At 41.6% G+C, this 19901-nt stretch overlaps 1 protein-coding gene across 1 annotated transcript in view; it reads right to left on the bottom strand.

The window, feature by feature from the left end:
• Positions 1-415: 415 nt before the first annotated feature.
• The window catches only part of COL28A1 (collagen type XXVIII alpha 1 chain), a 61472-nt gene continuing 41986 nt past the window's right edge, over positions 416-19901 (bottom strand). The window contains exons 25-36 of the mRNA XM_074150366.1: positions 18994-19062; positions 11311-11379; positions 9956-10024; positions 7297-7365; positions 6408-6488; positions 6282-6317; positions 5663-5699; positions 4844-5398; positions 3501-3691; positions 2109-2319; positions 1749-1921; positions 416-796 (exon numbers count right to left, since the gene is read on the bottom strand). Coding sequence (XP_074006467.1) covers positions 1752-1921; positions 2109-2319; positions 3501-3691; positions 4844-5398; positions 5663-5699; positions 6282-6317; positions 6408-6488; positions 7297-7365; positions 9956-10024; positions 11311-11379; positions 18994-19062 — 1557 coding nt within the window. The 3' untranslated portion in view covers positions 416-796; positions 1749-1751. The remainder of the gene's footprint in view (positions 797-1748; positions 1922-2108; positions 2320-3500; positions 3692-4843; positions 5399-5662; positions 5700-6281; positions 6318-6407; positions 6489-7296; positions 7366-9955; positions 10025-11310; positions 11380-18993; positions 19063-19901) is intronic.

Below are 19901 nucleotides of genomic sequence, written 5' to 3'. Positions count from 1 at the left end.
TCGGTTTTAACAACACAGTACGTTCATACAGGCTCACGGCTGAAAGTAGAAAGGCCGTAGCCAGACATTTATGTACACTTTTCAGCGCTTTTCCCCTTTTTAATTTAATAGCAGATATTAGAGTGAAAGGACTGATTTTATTTAACACAGAGACTCTGAGAAATGGGATTGTGCTGAGCGTAAAGGACGGGAAAAATCCTGGGTTTAATATAATTCTGAAGGCAAATCCCACCTTTATAATTGAAAAGTTAATCCAAATGTGCTTTAATGGTGGCGAAGGGGGAGGGAAAGGCCTGTAATTACTTGTAGCTGTGTTATTTACATTCCAAAGAGGTACTCTAATTAATGGAAATCTTAATTTATGTCTCTAAATGCTGTATTGAGTGCTAATTTCAGGAACCACTTACTCAGGTTTAAAACTAGAGCATATTTTATTCTTCCAAGAGAGTAAGAGACCTCTGTCATTAAATGTTTAACAATGTTTAACACTTTCAACATTTTAGTCCTTAAAAAGAGAATTCCATCGTTGCCGCATGCAGTAGTAACAAGTTAATATAAATTTGGAGGGAAAAGGTTTGTTCCTGAGTGTGTGTGTGCGGTTGGAAGTTATTGCCGTGGTGTTGCAGATAACACAGGTTATAGAGGAATCGGGTTAATGGAAGTACCGGAATGGGGAAAGCAGCAGAGCGTGGCAGTGATATAGTCATGTTAACGTGTCCTTCTGGATTCTTCTCAGTCATTTCTTCCTCCATAGACACGAACTTCCAGCTTTGAAAACACCAAAGAGCAGTCAGCTCTAGAAAAAATAAGGAATTGATTAATTTCCCTGAAATGCTTAAAAAAATAACATGCTGAAGTTCAATAGAATGTTCCTGTACTGCAAGATGCAATAAAGGATTTGATACGATTTATTTGGGATGAGCTCTATGGGCTCTGTAAAGGACGTTGTGCCCTACGGATAAGCCAGCTCTCTGACGTCCAGGCCTCGCTCATGGAGCACGTGGGCCTAAGGCAGTTCAAAGCTGCTTGGATTCCCAAAACACAAGCTCCCTCCCCAAAACAAAGTTATACCGGTTTGAGAGGGACCATCTACTCATTTATAACGGTGAAAAGAAGAAAGCAAAGGCAAGAGAATAGATTATCAGTGGCGAGAAGTCACTGGAGGATGTGTGCTACGGTCTGTCCTACTCTATATAGTCACGGGGGATCTAGAGGAGGGAGTAAAAACTGATGGGACAAATTTGTGACAATATTGTTTCACTCTGAAGAGTAAAGAAAAGGGGTGACAGCAAGAAACTGCCGAAGGACCTTGTGATACTGCGTAGGCTGAGCGTGGCAAAGCGAAACTGAGTTTTGATACATGTGAAATAATACCCGAGGGGAAAAACGATCCTAAATTCACATATAATCTAATGGGTTCTCAGCTCATCCTATAGATGAAGCCTTGGAATTATGTTCGATGAAAACACCACCTCCAGCCTCAGAAATGGTAAAACAATCAAACACAATGTTAGAAGCTGGAAAGTGAGGAACAGAGATCAGAGTAGAAAACCTCCCTGTGTATAAATGCATGACCATGATGTGCACTTCAGGTCCCTCCATCTCAAAAAGGCTCAGCAAAATGTATCGAGGTTGATCAAAGGTATAAAATATGACACGAGATGTATGTATAGCAAGGGAGACATTAAAATACCCTCAGTCTTTCTAGTCTGGAAAAGAGGTGATTGAAGGAGATGGAGAAAACTTACTCATCAGTCAATGCAGGCTTCTCGACATTCTTTTTCTGTTTCAAACCTATTGTTGGTGCCATCACAACCTCCGTACCAGAACTGGCCGCAGGAATTGCCGTTCCTGTCGTAATACCATTTCACCACGTAGTCCCGGCAATCCCCTGGGTTCATGGGCTCGGAGCACCTCGGATCTGAAAGTTTATCAGTGAAAATTAGCTTGGGATTGGCGGGTAAGAGACATTATCCCAGAAGTGCCTCCTTCAGAAAGAAGAGAACCCATTTCTTCTCTTGCGGTGCCTGGGAGTAGATTTGCTTCTCTCGAATTTGTAGCCAAATTCCACTTTACCTGAGCATCTGAGGACAGTATTTATGACTTACCTTTTTGGGCTGTTGCTACCTGTGTTTGCCACACAATCGGGTGGTGATTTTCAGTTACATTGACCCAAGGATGGACAACCGGCCTCTCGGGTCTGACGTCAGGTATGTCGTAGAGCGGGGGAAACTCCGCTTCTCTGTGAGCAGAGGTGGCCGTGGCGCGATCCTGGGCGGTCAGCAGTGGCCCCGTATCCCTGGTCCTCGGTGGGCTCAGCTGCAAAAGGAATCAAAACCGTGAAATCAAAATTCTCTCTGGGCTCAGGTGCCAAGAGAGAAAATGGAGAGGAATTACACAGGAATTACTATTGCTAAATAACAGGTGAAAAAACACCATTAAGAGCTGGTGGGTTTGGCCTTCCTTCTAGTGATTACTCAGAACGTGACCATCATTTTAACAAATGACACTGAGAGCTGAATGAAAAGGCAAAGTAATGCCTTCCATTTAGTCACTGAGGCAAATTAATTCATTGAAGCAAAATTTCAGTCACCACTTAGTCTGCAATATAAATAAAACAAAAAAAAAAAGGAAGGAACTGGAGAAGAGAAGGCTCCAGGGAGGCCTTATAACGGCCTTCCAGTACCTGAAGGGGCTCCAGGAGAGATGGGGAAGGACTCTGGATCAGGGAGTGTAGTGATAGGACGAGGGCTAATGGTTTTAAACTGAAAGAGGGGAGATTTAGATTAGATACTAGAAAGAACTTCTTTGCTGTGAGGGTGGTGAGAGCCTGGCCCAGGTTGCCCAGAGAAGCTGTGGCTGCCCCATCCCTGGAGGGGTTCAAGGCCAGGTTGGAGGGGGCTTGGAGCAACCTGGTCTGGTGGGAGGTGTCCCTGCCCAGGGCAGGGGGTGGCACTGGATGATCTTTAAGGGCCCTTCCAACTGGAAACATTCTATGATTCTATGATTCTATAACTTTGGGGTAAATCAGTGCTTCTTAACATCTAGTACACTCAGCGGCAGTGATCTCACTTCTTCAGTCTGTCAAGAAATGGAAAATGGGAGGTGGGAGGAACAGGGTAATTGCTATTGGTAGAAAAAAACATGTATGTTATGCTCCTCCAAAGACCTTTTTAGGTGTGGAATCCCTTGAGTACAGCAAAAATTTCCAAAACTTGTGTTATGGGAAGCATGTTCTGTTCATAAGATTGTCTCGTAGATGTGTCCGTGTCTGCATCGAGCCAAGTGACAAATCACAGAATGATACGGGGTTGGAAGGGACCTCTGGAGATCATCCAGTCCAACAAAACTAAAAGTTTTGTTCAAATCTTTTGGTGTAGCCAAACGACACATTATTTGTATATTAAAAGACTGGTGAAAGGTGAAATAAAGAGTATTTGAATTCAAATGAAGACATACATCTTTCAAAATCCTTTGATAACTGTTACTTCTTTACTTACTGGAAAACCAGTTCCTTCTGTAGGGAGTGTATAAACCTCTGAAGCAGTAATTTTAGGAAGCTGGCTATTAGTGGTATCTTCATTAGCAGTTTCAGATTCTGGACTCGGAGATGGAGACAAAACATTCTCTTTTCTGGCGTAGGTTTCGGACACATTCTCACAGATTTTTGTGATCAGTTTATTTTCAAGAGCTGAAAAGATTAACAAAATGATGACATTTATTAAGGGTGATCAAGAATAGTCATAATGATTCACCACTAGCTTTTAGTGCATTATTAACTCTAAATCATTAATGACAGTGACTTGGGAAAGACCATCTTCGAAAGTTATGTCAAAATGCAAATGAGAAGTAATAAGGTAATGCACTCTGAATTATTTGATTTTAAGGCCATTTTGCTCTTTTAAGAAGAAACAGATAAAAATATAAAGTCCCTTTTTTATGCAGAAGTCATAGCTCAACAGTGAAGAAAAGAAACCCAGAGTGAAGGAAATAAAGTGTTTATTTTTAAGAAGGAAAAGAAAAACTGGGCGAGAAATTCTACTTGCACAAAAAACGTCAGTGACTTTTAGGTCGAATGCTGGAGCCTGAGTCAGAGCCCTAAGCTTTACCCCAGAACCTTGGCTTGGACTCTTTTCTCACCATTAATGCCTTAAATCCAGACTTAACGCCATCCACAGCCTCAGCACAGCAAAATAAGGTCAAGAAAAATATAGGGCGAGTCTGTGGTTAGTCTAGATCAATGTACCTGCTTTTTTCATAGGTCACTATAGGGTTCCTCAGGATTTTCTCCTGATTCCAGCTGTGATTTTTTCAAGCCACAGTTCAAAATAAATATACGATGTACTCTCAGCCTCCATTCCCCCATTCCCTTCACCACTTCTCCCCTGGAATCAGGATGAAAGTGTAGGTTCCCCTACGGGTCGTAAGAGATGGTGGAGGGACTCCAAGACTGACAAGAGCCATGTGAAATAGAGAGGGAAAGAGAGGGAGATGTTGCATCAAGGTGGAAGGAAATCTGCACCTCTCTGGGATGAAACCATGGCCGAGCGCAAAAGGACGGTGAGGGAAGGCCTGATGCAAGCCCTCACAAAAAAGATGGGTGCCCCCAAAGAAGGCCTCGGCTCAGAAAACTGATATTCATTGTGGTTTATTATTTCTGCAAGAGGTGAAAATCTGGCAAGGTTTAATTTGGCCAAAAAAGAAGAGAAGCAGAAGAGCAAGCTGCATCCAAAAGAGAAACACGAGCCGACACTCAGCAGGCTGCCCTGCCTTGCTGTGGGAAAGGCCAAACTCTCTCAGGTGCTTATTTCAAGTTTCCTCTTACTGAAGTAGCTTATTTCACCTGAAAGCGTCATGAAGTCATCTATCTGGTAAACATGTTCTTCATCAGGGTCGGTTGCAATGAGCTGCATTTCTCTCAGGAAATCATCATAATGAGGATCGGTCCTTTGAACAATCCCGATGACAAATATCTCAATATTTGCAGCGTGGGCCTCTCTGACGACAGTATCCAGTCGGACCTCATCCCGAGCGTCCGCTTGTCCATCTGTTATCACAACGGCCACTTTTCTTACCGCCGGGCGCGCGGCCTGGAACAGCCGAATGGCTTCTTGGACAGCGGAAGCCGTGTAGGTGCCTTCTCCCAAGTAGGGCATTTTGTCGACAGCCGATTTCAGGAGTTCTTTGGTGGAGTATTGCTTCAGAGAAGACACCAGCTCCACTTTATGGCTGAAGTTGATAATGCCGATGCGGGTCGTGGCGTGGTTGGCCGACACCTTGTCAATGACCGTTTTCATAAAAGTTTTGATGATACCGAAGTTATCTGGCCCAACGCTTTCTGAGCTGTCGATGACAAATACTAGTTCCAGCGGTGTTACCCTACATCTGATACCACAACCTAGAAGAGTAAACCACGTCAGAAGTTCTATGAGAAACCACCTTCATAAGAATGAGCTGAACTCATATATCAGCTAAAGGTCTACTAATTAATTTATAGTTACTGGTAAATAGGAACAGAGCTGGACCAAATTACTTCCAGTGACCGTCATCTTCACACCAACGCTATTGTTACACACAAGCATGCAGAGGACAAATCCACTCAGACAATATAAATTCCGTGTGTTTCACTAGAGCTATTTTTTTTCCATACTGGAATGCTTACCACATATTTCACTGATAAGTCTGATAACTTCTTCTCTCTGAAAAAGAGTAGTAATTAATTTGCCATGTGTTCTAGTTTTAAGAATGCTGAAATCTGTTTATCTTCAGCCTGGAGAAAAGGAGGCTGAGGGGAGACCTTCTCGCTCTCTACAACTCCCTGAAAGGAGGGTGTAGCCGGGGGGGGGTCGGTCTCTTCTCCCAAGTCACAGGCGATGGGACAAGAGGAAACGGCCTCAAGTTGCTCCAGGGGAGGTTCAGATTGGAGATTAGGAACAATTTTTACCCTGAAAGGGTTATTAAGCCTTGGAATGGGCTGCCCAGGGAAGTGGCTGAGGCACCATCCCTGGAGGCATTTAAAAGACGGGTTGACACAGTGCTTAGAGACGTGGTTTAGTGATGGGTTAGGGTTTAGTGATGTCAGGGTCAGGTTGATGGTTGGACTTGATGATCCTAAAGGTCCCTTCCAACCTCGACAATTCTATGATTCTATGATTCTGTTTATTTACAAAAACTCGGGCAATGCAATGCCTCATAAACAACCTTGTGTAACATCACATAACCTTTAACTATTTTCCCAAAATAAACTTCCATCTTTTAAATTAATTCATGTACATACTTACTGAAAGACCCGGTTCACCTTTTCTTCCCCAAATTCCCTGGAAACGCATACAGTGAGATAATTAACTAAAGCCAAATTTGTCTAATTTCTATTGTGTAAAATTAAGGAATATGAAAATGTGTTTTACCTTTGGTCCTGGGGGTCCTGGGTCTCCAATCTCTCCTTTGGCACCTTTGCTTCCTGGATCACCTTTATCTCCATAGTCTCCCTAATTTAAAACAACCGTAAACACAATCAGTAACTCCATTTCTGCCCATAGTCAGAGCTGGTATCATGGTTCAATGAGCCTTTAAGCTAAATTTTCTGATGGTTTTTTTTTTGCTGCGGCTGGTTTATCGTGTAAGTATTCCGAAACGAACGCCTGAGAGCGGGCTCTCAGAGAAAGCAAGATGGGCAGAAAAAAACATCTTATAGAAATTCCTGTGAAAAATGACCTTAATTCAGGAGCGAGGGGTAAAGACATCTTTATGAAAATGTTGAAGATATGTAATTTTTTACTCTGATACTCTAAAACAATGTTTCTACTGGCCATATGTTAACTCTGACCTATGGAGAGACGTAACTGCCTCAGATCCGCCCCTGTACTGAAATTCAGCTTTGTACAGAACCCACAGGAAAAACCGGGAGCTTGCAAAGCCCAGGGGAAAAGGCATTCTTGGACTGTGAAATCCATTGGAAAATATGTAATTTAACATTTAGAAGCAATTCTGCACATTTTTTCCTCAACTGACTAGACCTTTTGAGTTCTGAAGAGAAAGGGTTCAGCATTACAGTATTTCAAGTGTCGGTCTTCACATGCTGCAGGTACGAAATGTACCATCAAAAGATCCAGGTTCTAAATTAGACATTTCCTCAAGAAGGAGATGGAGCAGGACAGGTTTCTACCTCTCTCTGGAAGTTACTCACCACCTTGCATTTCTCTTGAAACTTTAAACCTCAAAGCCCTGTCACACCAAATAACCAATAAAGGAAGAAAAAAAATAACTTTTTTTCCTTACTGCAAACCTGGGATTTACCTTTGGTCCAGGAAGGCCAATTCCGATCGATCCCTTTAGGCCAGGAAAACCTTGATTCCCTTTTTCTCCCTGAACAGAACAGGGAAAGTAAGTTTAACTGAAAATCAAAGCAAAATCTATGTTGTATGTATTCACTTTATAACATTCTGCATCATAGAGAAAGCCAGATATTTGTATTATACAATGAAGCACATAATTTTCAAGCCCAAAGTGGCCTGAAGCTGGAGAAATAAGCAATTGGGTATGATTCAGAACACACACAAAGCCTTTATAATGCATATAATGAAGAATTTATTCCGGATTAATTAAATGAAATATTGTCATTTCACTGAAACAGATGGGAGACAGAAGCAACCCCTCTGAGGCTCAGAAGGTTACTCATCCCGTCTACAAGCAGTACAACGAGGTCCGACACAAAGGTTCTCTAGAAACACCTCCCTCAGGATCTCTGCGGGGCTGACTGAGTTTTTCTCATCTTAAGTAAATAAAACGACATCTCTGTTTTTCACAACGTGGAGAGCAGAACGTGCTTCTGCTGATACTTCAAAATGCACTCTCAGTCCGGCTACAGAGCCCAGGTTTGTCTATGATGACTGTTCCAGGCGCCCTGCTGCGTGGTCGTGCGCAGACTGGCGAGCGTTGCTGGTGCCAGCAGTGTGGGCACGCAACAGGTTATAAAACACAGCTCTCACAAAATACTTACAGAAAATACCTCACAGCATCTGCCGTCCAGAAACTTTCCTGCTTTGTTTCATAGGGTAACACAAATATTTTTTTTCCAGATGAACTGCTGTTTACGTTTTAAACACGGCTACTAGTCCCTGGTACATAAATGCTTCATCATAATTCACATTACATACGTAATCCATGTAACGGCAGCGCGCGGGGCAGATACCAAAAGCAGCCCCAGAACGCTGGTGAGATCAGGAGCTGTCAGCACCTGTAGCAAACCCAGCCTCTGAGAGGCAAGTACAAGCTTAGTTAGTTGTATTTTTCAGCCAAGAGCTCTCAGAGTGTCTCACTAAAGCACCTTCTATTAATACCTGTGTTAGCAATGGGCCTACTCAGAAATGGGCCAAAAGGGGTTATTCTGCTCATAACGGGCAGTGAAATACAAAAACGTTTCTGAATTTATCAAGACTCCAGCCTTCACCAAAGGCACCCAATTCAGAAAACTGAATGAAACTTACTGTTCCAAAACCACTCCTACCTGTACAGCTGACATTTCTCCCAGACACACATCTGAGCTTTATCCTTTAAAACCCCAACTGCAGAACCAAATCCTGCTTCCCCTACTCGTGCAATCAATCAACATAAGAAGGATTTATCATAGATACCATACCTGAACCTTTAGTAAAAACCAAGAAGTATGATGTGTTAATCTAAAATTATTTATTGCTTTGCCAGTTCAATCCGCGTACATAATTAAATTCAAACTTGACCATCAGTCTTGCCATAAAAACCAAAGTGGTATGCATGTAAAAACCCAGACCCTTCGATCCCTGACCCTAATATCCTGCTAGATTACTGATCAATAAGCAGACTTCTAAGTAAAAAAGTCATTCCACGAACGAAGGGCAGATCTGAGAATGTCTAGACTGTGGTTTTGAAAGGAAACCAAGCATAAAAAAAGAATGAAAAAAAAGCTATGAATGTAGTTATCAACACAAAGTTACTCGAAAACCATCTCACTTTTGACATTCCGTTCTTACCATATGCAGACCAAGCTCTATGTGTATATATATAAAAAATACTTGGAGTGCTACTGATAGTTCAAGTCCAGGAGTATGGTAGCTTTAGGCTGATGAAGAGTGGCCAAAAGGAATGAAGCTTGACATGGCGGGGAAGAGACAGAAGCACAGAAGAGACCGATAGAAGCTCAACGAGCACCAGCGTACGGAGGAAACCGGCCATAGAGGAGCAAGAGAGTTGCCGAAGCTGTTTGGAAAAAAGCTGTTCCTAAAAATTATATACAAATAACCATAATTTAAAAAAGCGATTGTTAAGGGGAGACAGTTTCCATGACAAGACTGTACCTACACAACTCCCTAGAAGTGTTCAAGGCCAGGCTGGATGGGGCTTGGAGCAACCTGGTCTGGTGGGAGGTGTCCCTGCCCAGGGCAGGGGGTGGGACTGGATGATCTTTAAGTTCCCTTCCAACTCTAACCGTTCTATGATTCTATGATTCTATGATTCTAAGTTGAAGTTATGGCTGGAACTGGGTGAGTAAAAGCCTGATTAAGAGTATATGGGAGACAGGATAATTTCTTTTATATTCCTGTATGTGTTGTTTGACTTATTTTGTCATGGTAGGTCTCTGTTACTGTCTTTTACAAGGGCATCCAGAGAAAAACCTGGGTGTTTTCTTTGGAGCATCCTTCAATTCTAAGTAAATCAGTAAGATGTGGCAGAGATGAGACTATTTTTCCAGGTTAAATGTATTTATAACGACAAGAATAACAGGAGAGCAATCAGGTGCCAGCAATACTGAAAACTCAACAGTTAAACATTACATACCTTATGAACATGAAACTTAAATATACAATGCATATTTGCAGGAGTTCACTGACTCAGAAGCACAGAGAAAAGCAGGCAGTGAATGTCCTTAAGAGGCAGTTTTGAGCAGAAACTGGAGAGATACCACATTAAACAGGATTACCTTGCTTCCCTGTATGCTGTCGCCAGGGGGGCCAGGTGGACCAGGCAAGCCGTTCTGTCCCATAACACCCTGTAACAGTCAGTGGGGCAAAAAAAAGAAGAATTAGGAGGTAAACTCTACTCCTGGTAATAAGCTGTCATATAAAGATAGTTTCTGTTGGTTTCTATGGCAGAAAAACTGGGGAAATATCAAACCATCTTTACACAACAGCTTCGTGCAATCACGCCGCACCAGGGCAACCAACAGCGAAGGCACAAAGGACCAGAGCAATAAAACCCTTTGATTGCATCAAATTAAACGTTTCGTTTTCCTTTTTTTTTCCTTTTTCTTTATTTTTAGTTGAAAAAAAGCTCTTGAAATTTGGCCAAGCTTCCTAAGAGTTTCTGTAGAGTTCAGGTTGGATTTTAGATTACTGCCTTATAATAAATAATCACCGTGCTCCAATAACAGTAAATGGAATTCATTCAGTGGTATGCAAATTACCTACATTTTGCATACGTAGAATATTTTGGCAGAAGTATATCAAAGCTTGATTATCATTAAATAGAAATATATAACTTCAAAAATTTAACTTCTACTTATTAGTGATGTTTGAAAAGTCATCATTCTCAGCCACGTTGACAAAAAATTTGCCACAAACTTTGACAGAATGTCCTGTGAAAAACACACAATTTAATCTATTCATTTAATCTCTATATTTATAAGCAGGGATTCACACAAAATGTGCTAAGTAGCTTATCTCAAGAATTCTCCTCATTGCCTCTGTAAAAATACTTGATGGATACATCTATAATAAAGAAATCCAGGCACGCATTGAATTTATTTTCTCAGCAATAAGTCTTTTTTGAATTATAAATCACTTCAGTGGGGGGAGGATAAAACTGCCCCGATGTCACACGCTGGCTGCTTATAGAATTAACTTCTTGTTTTCATGTTTCTTTCCTAATGGTTTTGCCAACGAAATTGATTGGATTCAATTTCGTTGAGCGAAACTTGCAAACATAAAGTTCACATTTCACATATTTTCCACCACAAAAGAAAGAATCTCTTGGAAAGAGAATAGATGCAAACAGAAGAAACGCATCATTTAACTAATTTATCAGCCTGACAGTTCTGTTCCATTTCCAGCTGTAATCTCAGAAAGTTTAGACACAAATGTGATTTTCATCCTAATTTTTCCTTCCTAATCCAGCCGGTAGAAGCGTATGGTCAGTGCCCGTGGTTTTACGCTTGATTTCTCCTGCAGTTGCACCAATGTAAATGGTGGAGGAAGGAATTTTGGTGTCTGAGAGATTAGGGTCTGGCAGCCAGCGACACAGAAGGGCACAAAAGCTTCGACGTGGCATCATACCAACCTTGGGACCAACTGTCCCGCTTCCCTTTGGCCCCGGTGGCCCGGGATACCCTCTCATCCCACGGTCTCCCTGGAAACAGTCACAGAAACGTCAGTAATTTATCACCTATTCACTGTTACATCTTTCATCCGCTTATGAAACAGTCCCCAACTACATAGTTTAAAAAACAAACCAAACAAATGTTATATATATAAACAGTTTCTTTATCGATAGACACTAAAAAAAGCCCCAAATGCAGGCATCCACCTTATTTAAGCTCTAGGTGAATAATATATAGTCCCCAAGCGATGGTCCACGTGATCAAAATCACCAACAGGGTAAGGAGTCTAATCTGCAAACTTAGCTACAGAAGAACAAGGAAAGCAAACTGATTTGGAACCCATCCCTGGAGGGGTTCAAGGCCAGGTTGGAGGGGGCTTGGAGCAACCTGGTCTGGTGGGAGGTGTCCCTGCCCAGGGCAGGGGGGTGGAACTGGATGATCTGTGATTCTATGAAAAAGGAAAGCAAACGGATTTGGAAATAACATCATTTTCCCATCAGGTTCTGCAGGGGCTTGCCAGGATGGGCAGGGAGCTCACAGTGGGACACAACAGCGATCCTGGCCTTTGCTGACACCGTGCTTGTTCTGAAACTAGAGACATTTAATTTCCAGAACTGTCAAACGAAGGTGTTTCTGAAAACTAAAAGAATTTTAACAGCATTGACATAGAAGAACAGAAAGAACAGCCCTTACTTTGTTTTCTAAAAAGCCTTAATGAGTACGTTTAGCTTGATTTCTTGAGGAAATGAGGTTCAAGCGATACTCTCCCTGTGCTTCTGCTTGTCTGTGTTAGCCCTCATTTTTTCCCAAGTATATTTTGAACTGATTTCAACCAAATTCATTGGAAAAGTAGAGGCTTTGAGCATATAATTTTTGACAGCTTTGGTGACAATTGGAGACTGGGTAAAGGATCAATTTACGCTTTTAGTTGGGGGGAAAAAACCCAGAGGGGGCTCATCCCTTAAGCAGGAGGGAGACAGAGGGGCAGCAAGTGGGGGAACGGGGGTAAGGCTGTGCCGGGTGCTGCTCCTCCCGCCCAGCCACGGAGATGGGGGTCAGGGGACATTACTGGTAAGGGGGAAGGCACGGAGACCTAAGGGGCAGCTTTGTTTCCCTCGGTCCATAATTGTACAAATGAGGGAACATTAAGCGCACGATCACTAGAAAACTCCCATCAGTTGAAAAGAAAAAAGAAATCTATAACCGATAAGCTATAAATGCAGAAAACTCTGCATCGGGTTTAGCGAATGTCCCTAAACCTATGCCTGGGCAGGCGCGTGCAAGAGAAATAAATGTTCTGATAAGCTAGTCATCATCCAATATATTAACAACACAGCCAAGAAGAAATTGTGTTTCTTGACAAAATAAAAAAAACTCATGATAAAACCTCTTGGTTGTCCTTGGTTTTGCACGCGAAGAGCTGTAGAAACGGCTGTGCCTGCAGAGGGAGCATTGGAACTAGGAGAGAGGTGCAAGTATCAACCACACAAATCACAGATGACACTGGAGTTGTGGTAGGTGAGAAGAAACACCACCTCCAACCCACTAAAAAAATAAAATAAAGGAAACAAAAGTACGGAATCTTTTACTGACTTCCTTTACGTTCCGGGAGGAATGCCGGCAGGCAGTATAACAACTGCTTTTAGGTGAAACGCCCAAGGATCAATCTCTAGCAAGAGATCACTCCAGCCTGTGGTTCTTATATATGTTTATGATGCTCTCATGCTAAGTCCTGACATACGTGTTATTTAAGTCAATATATTAGGGCCCAAACTCAGGTTTGATGGCTTTAGGGCAGTGGGAACTCTGAATCCAAAGGCTGAGGCTTAAATTGAGCTTATGATGCTTTCCTTCTTGATGTAACATTTGGCTTGCGAATTTATTTTCAATTCCTCTTTCTTCCACAGCACTGGAGACAGTTTGAGTCGGGACACAGGCACGGTACACGGATGCTCACAGCTTTAAATTAGTGTGTCCAGCTGATTGGGTTAAACTGATTGCCATGTTTACTTGGGAGGAAATGTCTTTCTCGGATTTGATCAGAAAAGGGAATTTGTTGTTTTCATCTAGTCTGGTTTAGAAAAGGGAACTAAAGAGAGAGCTACTCTCTTTACCAGTGTTGTTCTTCTGGAGATGACCCAAGGCATCGTGAGATGACCTTGAGATGATCACACCTCCCCTGCTGATGCAAAGAGCCAATATATTTAAGGGCAGTGCCCTTGAACTTTCTGCCTTTTTTTTCTTTTCCAAATTCTAGCTATAAACTCTTAAAGATTACAATCTTAAGTAGTTAAAGACTGTAGCACTTAAGTCTGGTACGTGGTGCTGGGAACACCCCTCTGCAGTGGGACGAATGGCAGATATTCCTGACCTTTAAAAACACGCCTGGTTTCTCAATTCCTCCTGCAATGCATTTTCTTACAATTAGCTTGAGATTGTCATATTACAGGAAATACTGAGTCTAGGCAAACGTAGTCATCTTCCTATTTAGTCCCACCTATTAACAAGGGAATAATTATTGGCCCTCAGTGTCCTCACAAACCATAACACGACCTTAACCTGTTTCTAGGAGAACTCTTCACGAGCAGAAGTTGTGCAGGCAAAGCTTTTCCAGCCCTAGCCTCCCCCTGAAACCCAGCAGAGGTGCCAGAGCTCAGAGGTGGATATACAGACAAAACTTCGCATTATAAGGGTTTTTTTTGAGGAGATCCTGGGCTGCTGTGGCCTGCGAAACAGCCCGTAAGTGGCTGTGATGGAAGACGAATGAGAGGTTACCAAACAAGTAAACGATTCCTTATGGTCCAATATCCAACAGACCAAGAACCTGCTCTTGGACCAGCCCTGTCCAAAAGGAGCGTAAGGGTGACCTGAAGTCATCTGCTTCTTCCTCCCACGGGTAACACATTCTTACACAGGGTCGTTGCAGGTGAAGGATCGAATTTTAGCCTCACGTGCTTAGTTAATACCAGATGTCTCCCTGAAAAGCTCTTTTGTAGAGCTTTATAGTAATCCTCAAAGTTTCTGTATTTCTTGGCTTAGAGAAAAAGCCTTTTTTTTTTTTTTTTCTGCTTTATGAGTTGCAAAGTGGAGCAGTTCTTTTTTTCTAAGGTGTGAGACTAAACTGTCCTCCAGGGAATTCACTTCAAGAAGGATTAGTACTGTTCTTTGATGAGGTCTAATTTATTTCCTGTACTGCGCTCGTAGACAAGCTTGTCACCGTCAGCAAAACAGCGAACTAGAAAAACACCACCGAAGCGAGAAATAAAGAGCTGAGTCAAGACAGCGTAAAGTCTGGCATTCCAACATCTGTTCCATACCATTTCCTCAAGAAAACTCATTAAATGACCTAATGGTCACCTGAAAAATATTAATCTTGGCTTCCAAATATATATGTCCCATTTATGAAGCATGTATATTTGATACTGAACCATAGAGCAGACGCTGCAATCCTCTCTTCTGTGAGCACCAGTGGATGTAGCGGTATTTGGAAGAAGAACATATTTTTTAAAAAAAACGACATTGCATCTCTACTTTCCACATTTTAGTTCAAACAGACAGGGCCCAAGCTGCCAAAGTTATTTATATCGCAACTGGATCCAGCCCAAACGTTCATGCACGAGGGACTACACTCGGGGTTTTAATAATCCTCCTGCTCTCCCCCTTATTTGCTTTATTTCTTTATTTCTTGCTTTTGAATGTCTGTAGCCCACCTCCTTAGTTGGCAACAGGGCTTGTGAATCATATTATATTTTTTTTATTATATTCTGACATTACGTGCTTCTGTTTTAATGCTACAGAAAACAGGGTGCTGCCAGGATTGAATGCGTCCCACGTGTTCCCGTTCTGTTTTCATGTGAATTTGACCTCTGATACATCGAATTCCTATGGAGCAGCCGGCACACATGTGAGCCATTTCTGAAAGTGGGGAGAACAGAGCTCTGATTCAGCTGAGTGGAACATTCCGATATAATGATACTCAAAGGAATTTTCAAATTAACCAGTGTGTAAATTTATGAGTCTCTTTTATCAAATAAATGTTCTTTTCTATACACAGAGATGGTTGCTGTTCTTATACTCATTTTTATGTGGAAGGGATGAGAGGTAGCCAGTGCACTTGCATTTTACTTGAAAAAACAGCCGACTCTCCATTTTACGGACTAAGTTCTGGGGGAATTCTTGCAACTCAAGTGAATTGTTTTCCCTTGTGGCACCTTTGCTACTGGGAAGTCACATAGAGACAAACGTTTCAAAACTTTGTATAAGCAAACAGGGGTAAAAAATCAGGGAGGGAGAAGCGATGCTCATAAACTTCATTTCTTTTTTTTTTCCATTGTAGCCTACACCCTGTCTATGTGTGGATGCAAAGAATTAAATCCCAGATGTGTCCATCTGGGTAACGTGTGCTTTGGGGCAGCCGTCACACCCTGCAGAAGCTACAGCTGCTCACCATTTACAGAGGCACTACGTGTTTTCCCCCCTAGGAATAACGCACGAATCTAGGTGCATCATAAAAAAGAAACTTACCTGTTTTAGAGTCAAAAATACAAATTAAATTTTTATCAGATGTTTTTAGCTCTTCATTTTTCTAATTTTCTGCCAGAGGCTGTGAGATAAGCACTGCTCTGAGCAGCCAGAGTTGATGGGCAGTGTCACACTGCAACACAACCAAACCTCAGGATCCCTGCAGAACTTTTCACACGCAATTTGGCGTGAGCGTGATCTGCCCTAACTGTGTTGTGTTACTTGCAAAGACAGCTCCTCCACAGGGTCCTCTGTAACACAACTCCTCCTAGAACAAGATGCCACTTCCCCATAACCCATGGATATGGTGCTTTCTGAATCTATCCCATGACTGGTTATTATGAGTGGAAACCTCCAGAGGGATTGCACATTCCGGGCTCTCGCTCCTTGGGCTCCCAAAACCACGGCAGGCCCTAGTTCAGGTTCAATAGAACCCAAAACCAGGTTAATATTTCAGGTCCTATTAACCTGAAAACACCAGCTTCCTTTGCATCTGTGTTTTCCCACAATTTGGTTTTTAGAATCAAGCCACCTCCTTCTGACAGGTTTTGTGACAATGGAGGCGACTTGATGGAAATGAAGAAGATGCTTTTAATTTACATGACAACCCTGATCTGACCTGAAAAGACACGAGAACAGGGATAACAATTTCATCAGTTTGCCTTTGCCTCATCTTTTGCTGGCTTCTTTATAGACAACACATTTGGATGTGAGTTTCTATTACTAGATATTCCATTCTACTGCTGTAATTATTGTACTATTGTAATTAAATACTATTAAATTATAAGAGTCTCACCTCTTGGTCACAGCTATTTCACTTTTGCTCAGTCAAATTCAGGTTGAAGGCCAAATTGGCAATGTTCAACTAAAAACACAGCTCATATTGCTCCACAAAAAGGTACTGCCAGTAAGTCTCCTTTACTAGTACTTCAGCCCACAGGTCTGGAGGGATAAAACTACTTCTTATGCTGTTCGTGGGTGGAAAAGAGACTGACAAGTAAGGGCCTGATGTCTTTACAAAGGAATATGAACAACTCACTTCAACTGGCAATGATTTACATCACCTAGAGCTGAAAGTGAAAACTCTGAGTACTCTAATAGCTAATCTATGATGTAATTAAATATATATATTATTATATCACAAGACTAACAGCGGTTTAAGAATAACTGTGATAAAAAGACTAGATTCCATGTTCTCCACTGCAAACACTGGATATATTTTCTTTTACTTTTACTCCCCTCTAATGCATTTCATGATTCCATCACTCATGATCTGGATTGGAATTTTCCTAATAATCATACAGCTGAAGAATTGCTTGTCCCAGCAATTACATGAATTCATGATTACCGGAATGAAAGGGACTTGTGACCCACGTTTTGATCTCTCCTATAAGCCAGGCACTATGATTTTCCTCAGTGCATTTCTGTATACCTTGTATATTTGTGATACTTTTCAGAAACACAACCACAAATGTTGATTTTAAAAATCCAGTTGTGAGAAATTTCACTGCCATTATTCTAGTGTTTTCCTTTCACTTAAAAAAAAATGAAATCTTTTATTTCCATTTTGGATTTAACTCAAATTTCTTTATATTAAACCTCTATATTCCCACTGAAATTCTGATTTTATATTTCTGGGATTTGTAATCTTTCAACTGTGGCATCACAGTGGGAGATTATTTTATTTGATTACCTGACATGACCTTCCAACTCCTTTTCTTGGGAAAACACTACTTTCCAGAATTATGCATTTAGGAAACAAGAGGGAATTCCAGACATAACGATGCCCCTAGGCATTCTGTAGTCCTAAGCTACATTTTTATCAATATCTGCCTTAATTTCATACAAGATTCCAGGGTTTTAATGAAATGTTATTCTGTAGTAAAATCTCTTATAAAACTGTATATCAAGTCTGGTATCTCTATTTGGAAAAGATACAATCTCATATAAAAACAACCCCACCTAATTAGTTTAGCCACACGTGTTTTCTGTAAGTCTACACTAAATAACATAATAGAAATGACTTTTAGTTCTTTAGTAGTCTGTGTCCCGGGCCAGATGTGGCATTATCTTACGTGAAATGTCTTGACTGATAAGCACTAGTTCAGAACAGGAGCATCAAGTCAGGTTTCCCAGATCCCATTGTCAGGCCATTCTGTGGTCATTCTAAGGTCAGGTCATTCTAAGGATCAATGTCCTTCAGTTTTTCCTTTATTGTAGATAGGTTTTTAAGAGGTTATTGTTGTTGTTTATTTTAAATGGGAATTCTCATGTTCTGGGAACTGAAGTTGAAAGTTCCTTCCGTTTGGGAAAAAAACTTGTTTGGGCGATATTTATTTTGCTTTCTCCTGCAACGGGCTGCCTGCTTTCTATTTCACATATGTAATGAAGACATCATTAATAAAACCACTCTGCGGGATATCTTACAGCAATTTCTTGTACAATTTTAGTCTTATGTTTATTTTTTCCAATTTTTTTATAATAAAGTAGTTACAATGTGACTTTTTAGATTAAGTAAATACTGCTTAGAACTTTATAACACTTTAGCTATTCTGTGTTTTATGAAAAAAACTTGGAAGTGTTTCAGTGTTGTACTTCTAATTCCTTTATCACTTTTGTTTTCGTTTTATTTTTGCTGCCAAATTTTGCCTCTAAACTAATATTAATTTTAGATGAAGGTTTACAGTCTTCTCTTAGGAATATATTTCTAGGAACTTTAAAAATATCTCACTATAGTTCCATGTAACCAACATTCCCCCTTTACTTCTCTGGGGGAGAGGTTTTCTTCTGTAGAAGAAAGGAGGTGCATAATTATTAGGCAATACTCTGCTTGTGTTGCATTCTGACTTCCACATGGAAACTCCAGCGTCTAGAAACATTCTGGGTCTCTGGATGCATGGAAAAGCTGCAGATTTGCATCCAATCTGGGGGCAGAGCAAGCACTGTTTTGTACCTGTCATGGCAGAAAAGTCTATTGCAAGCTTTTCTTCTAACTGAAATGGAAAGGGGGAGATGAGGTGGCAGCATTTTGTCACATATATGCCATTCTCATCTAATTTTTCAGAAGATGTTTGGCTGCCTTATCTACTAGTCAGACGCACATACTACCATTGTACAAGTACCTTTGGTCCAGCATCTCCCACGCCTTTTGGCCCTGCTGGTCCTGGGGGTCCTGCTGGTCCTGGAGGTCCCTGGTAAAGCAGAGGAATAAAGCATGTCAATAGTTGTCCTAAAGGAAGAGTACTTGTGTTCTTCATCAACAAAGAGAATTTAAGCAATTGCTACTAATCTCTTTGGTTTTGCTGTATTTTGTGAAATTCTTCACATTTCTGTTGTGTACTGAGCAATAGTCATCCTCAGTCCTCAACTGGAAACCTGAAAAGACTACCAGAGTGGTGGAAAAGTCATCCAGCTCCTGACTTAAGAACACGGGAGCTGTTCCCAGCTCAGAGAAACCACTGAGAAAGCAGACATCGCTCCATGATTCACACACGCTGCTGACATTACCCATCTGGTACACCAGAGCTAACCCATAGAAATCTGGAGATTGGGTCACCCCAACATACTTTGGTGTGTTTGTGTTCAATAGTCTGTTCTCCTGAACTCCCCACTCAATCCCTCACAGCCCCTTCAGCTGCCTTTCATACTGTTGAGGGCCTCCTCAGGTCTCTGCCCCATCACGCTACAGAGACATCGCTACGTAAATCTTGTCCGTGTTTGCCAGTGGTTGATGAAGTTGGTCTTTCCAGACCATGGGGCATGGAAAGGTGGCCCAAGAAGGGAAAGATGCATGATACAGCACAACAGAACCTTCACACACTTCAAGGATGTGTACTCGTGTGGCAGGGAGAAACACAACCAGCTTTCACTGAAGCCTGATGGCAGCTGCAGATGGGAATCTCGGAACAGGCATGATTTCAGGATTATGACTGCAGAGCAAAGCTCTGGGGTTTTTTGGTGGTCTAGTCACTAATAGAAACGCAGGAAGCACATACACGTACGTTTGCCATCCTATGACTGGGCAGACCAC

Source organism: Numenius arquata, chromosome 7, assembly GCF_964106895.1.
Source record: "Numenius arquata chromosome 7, bNumArq3.hap1.1, whole genome shotgun sequence".
NCBI lineage: Eukaryota > Metazoa > Chordata > Aves > Charadriiformes > Scolopacidae > Numenius > Numenius arquata.
Note: the sequence above shows the minus strand (reverse complement) of the source record. Positions and strands in the feature narration are given on the sequence as shown.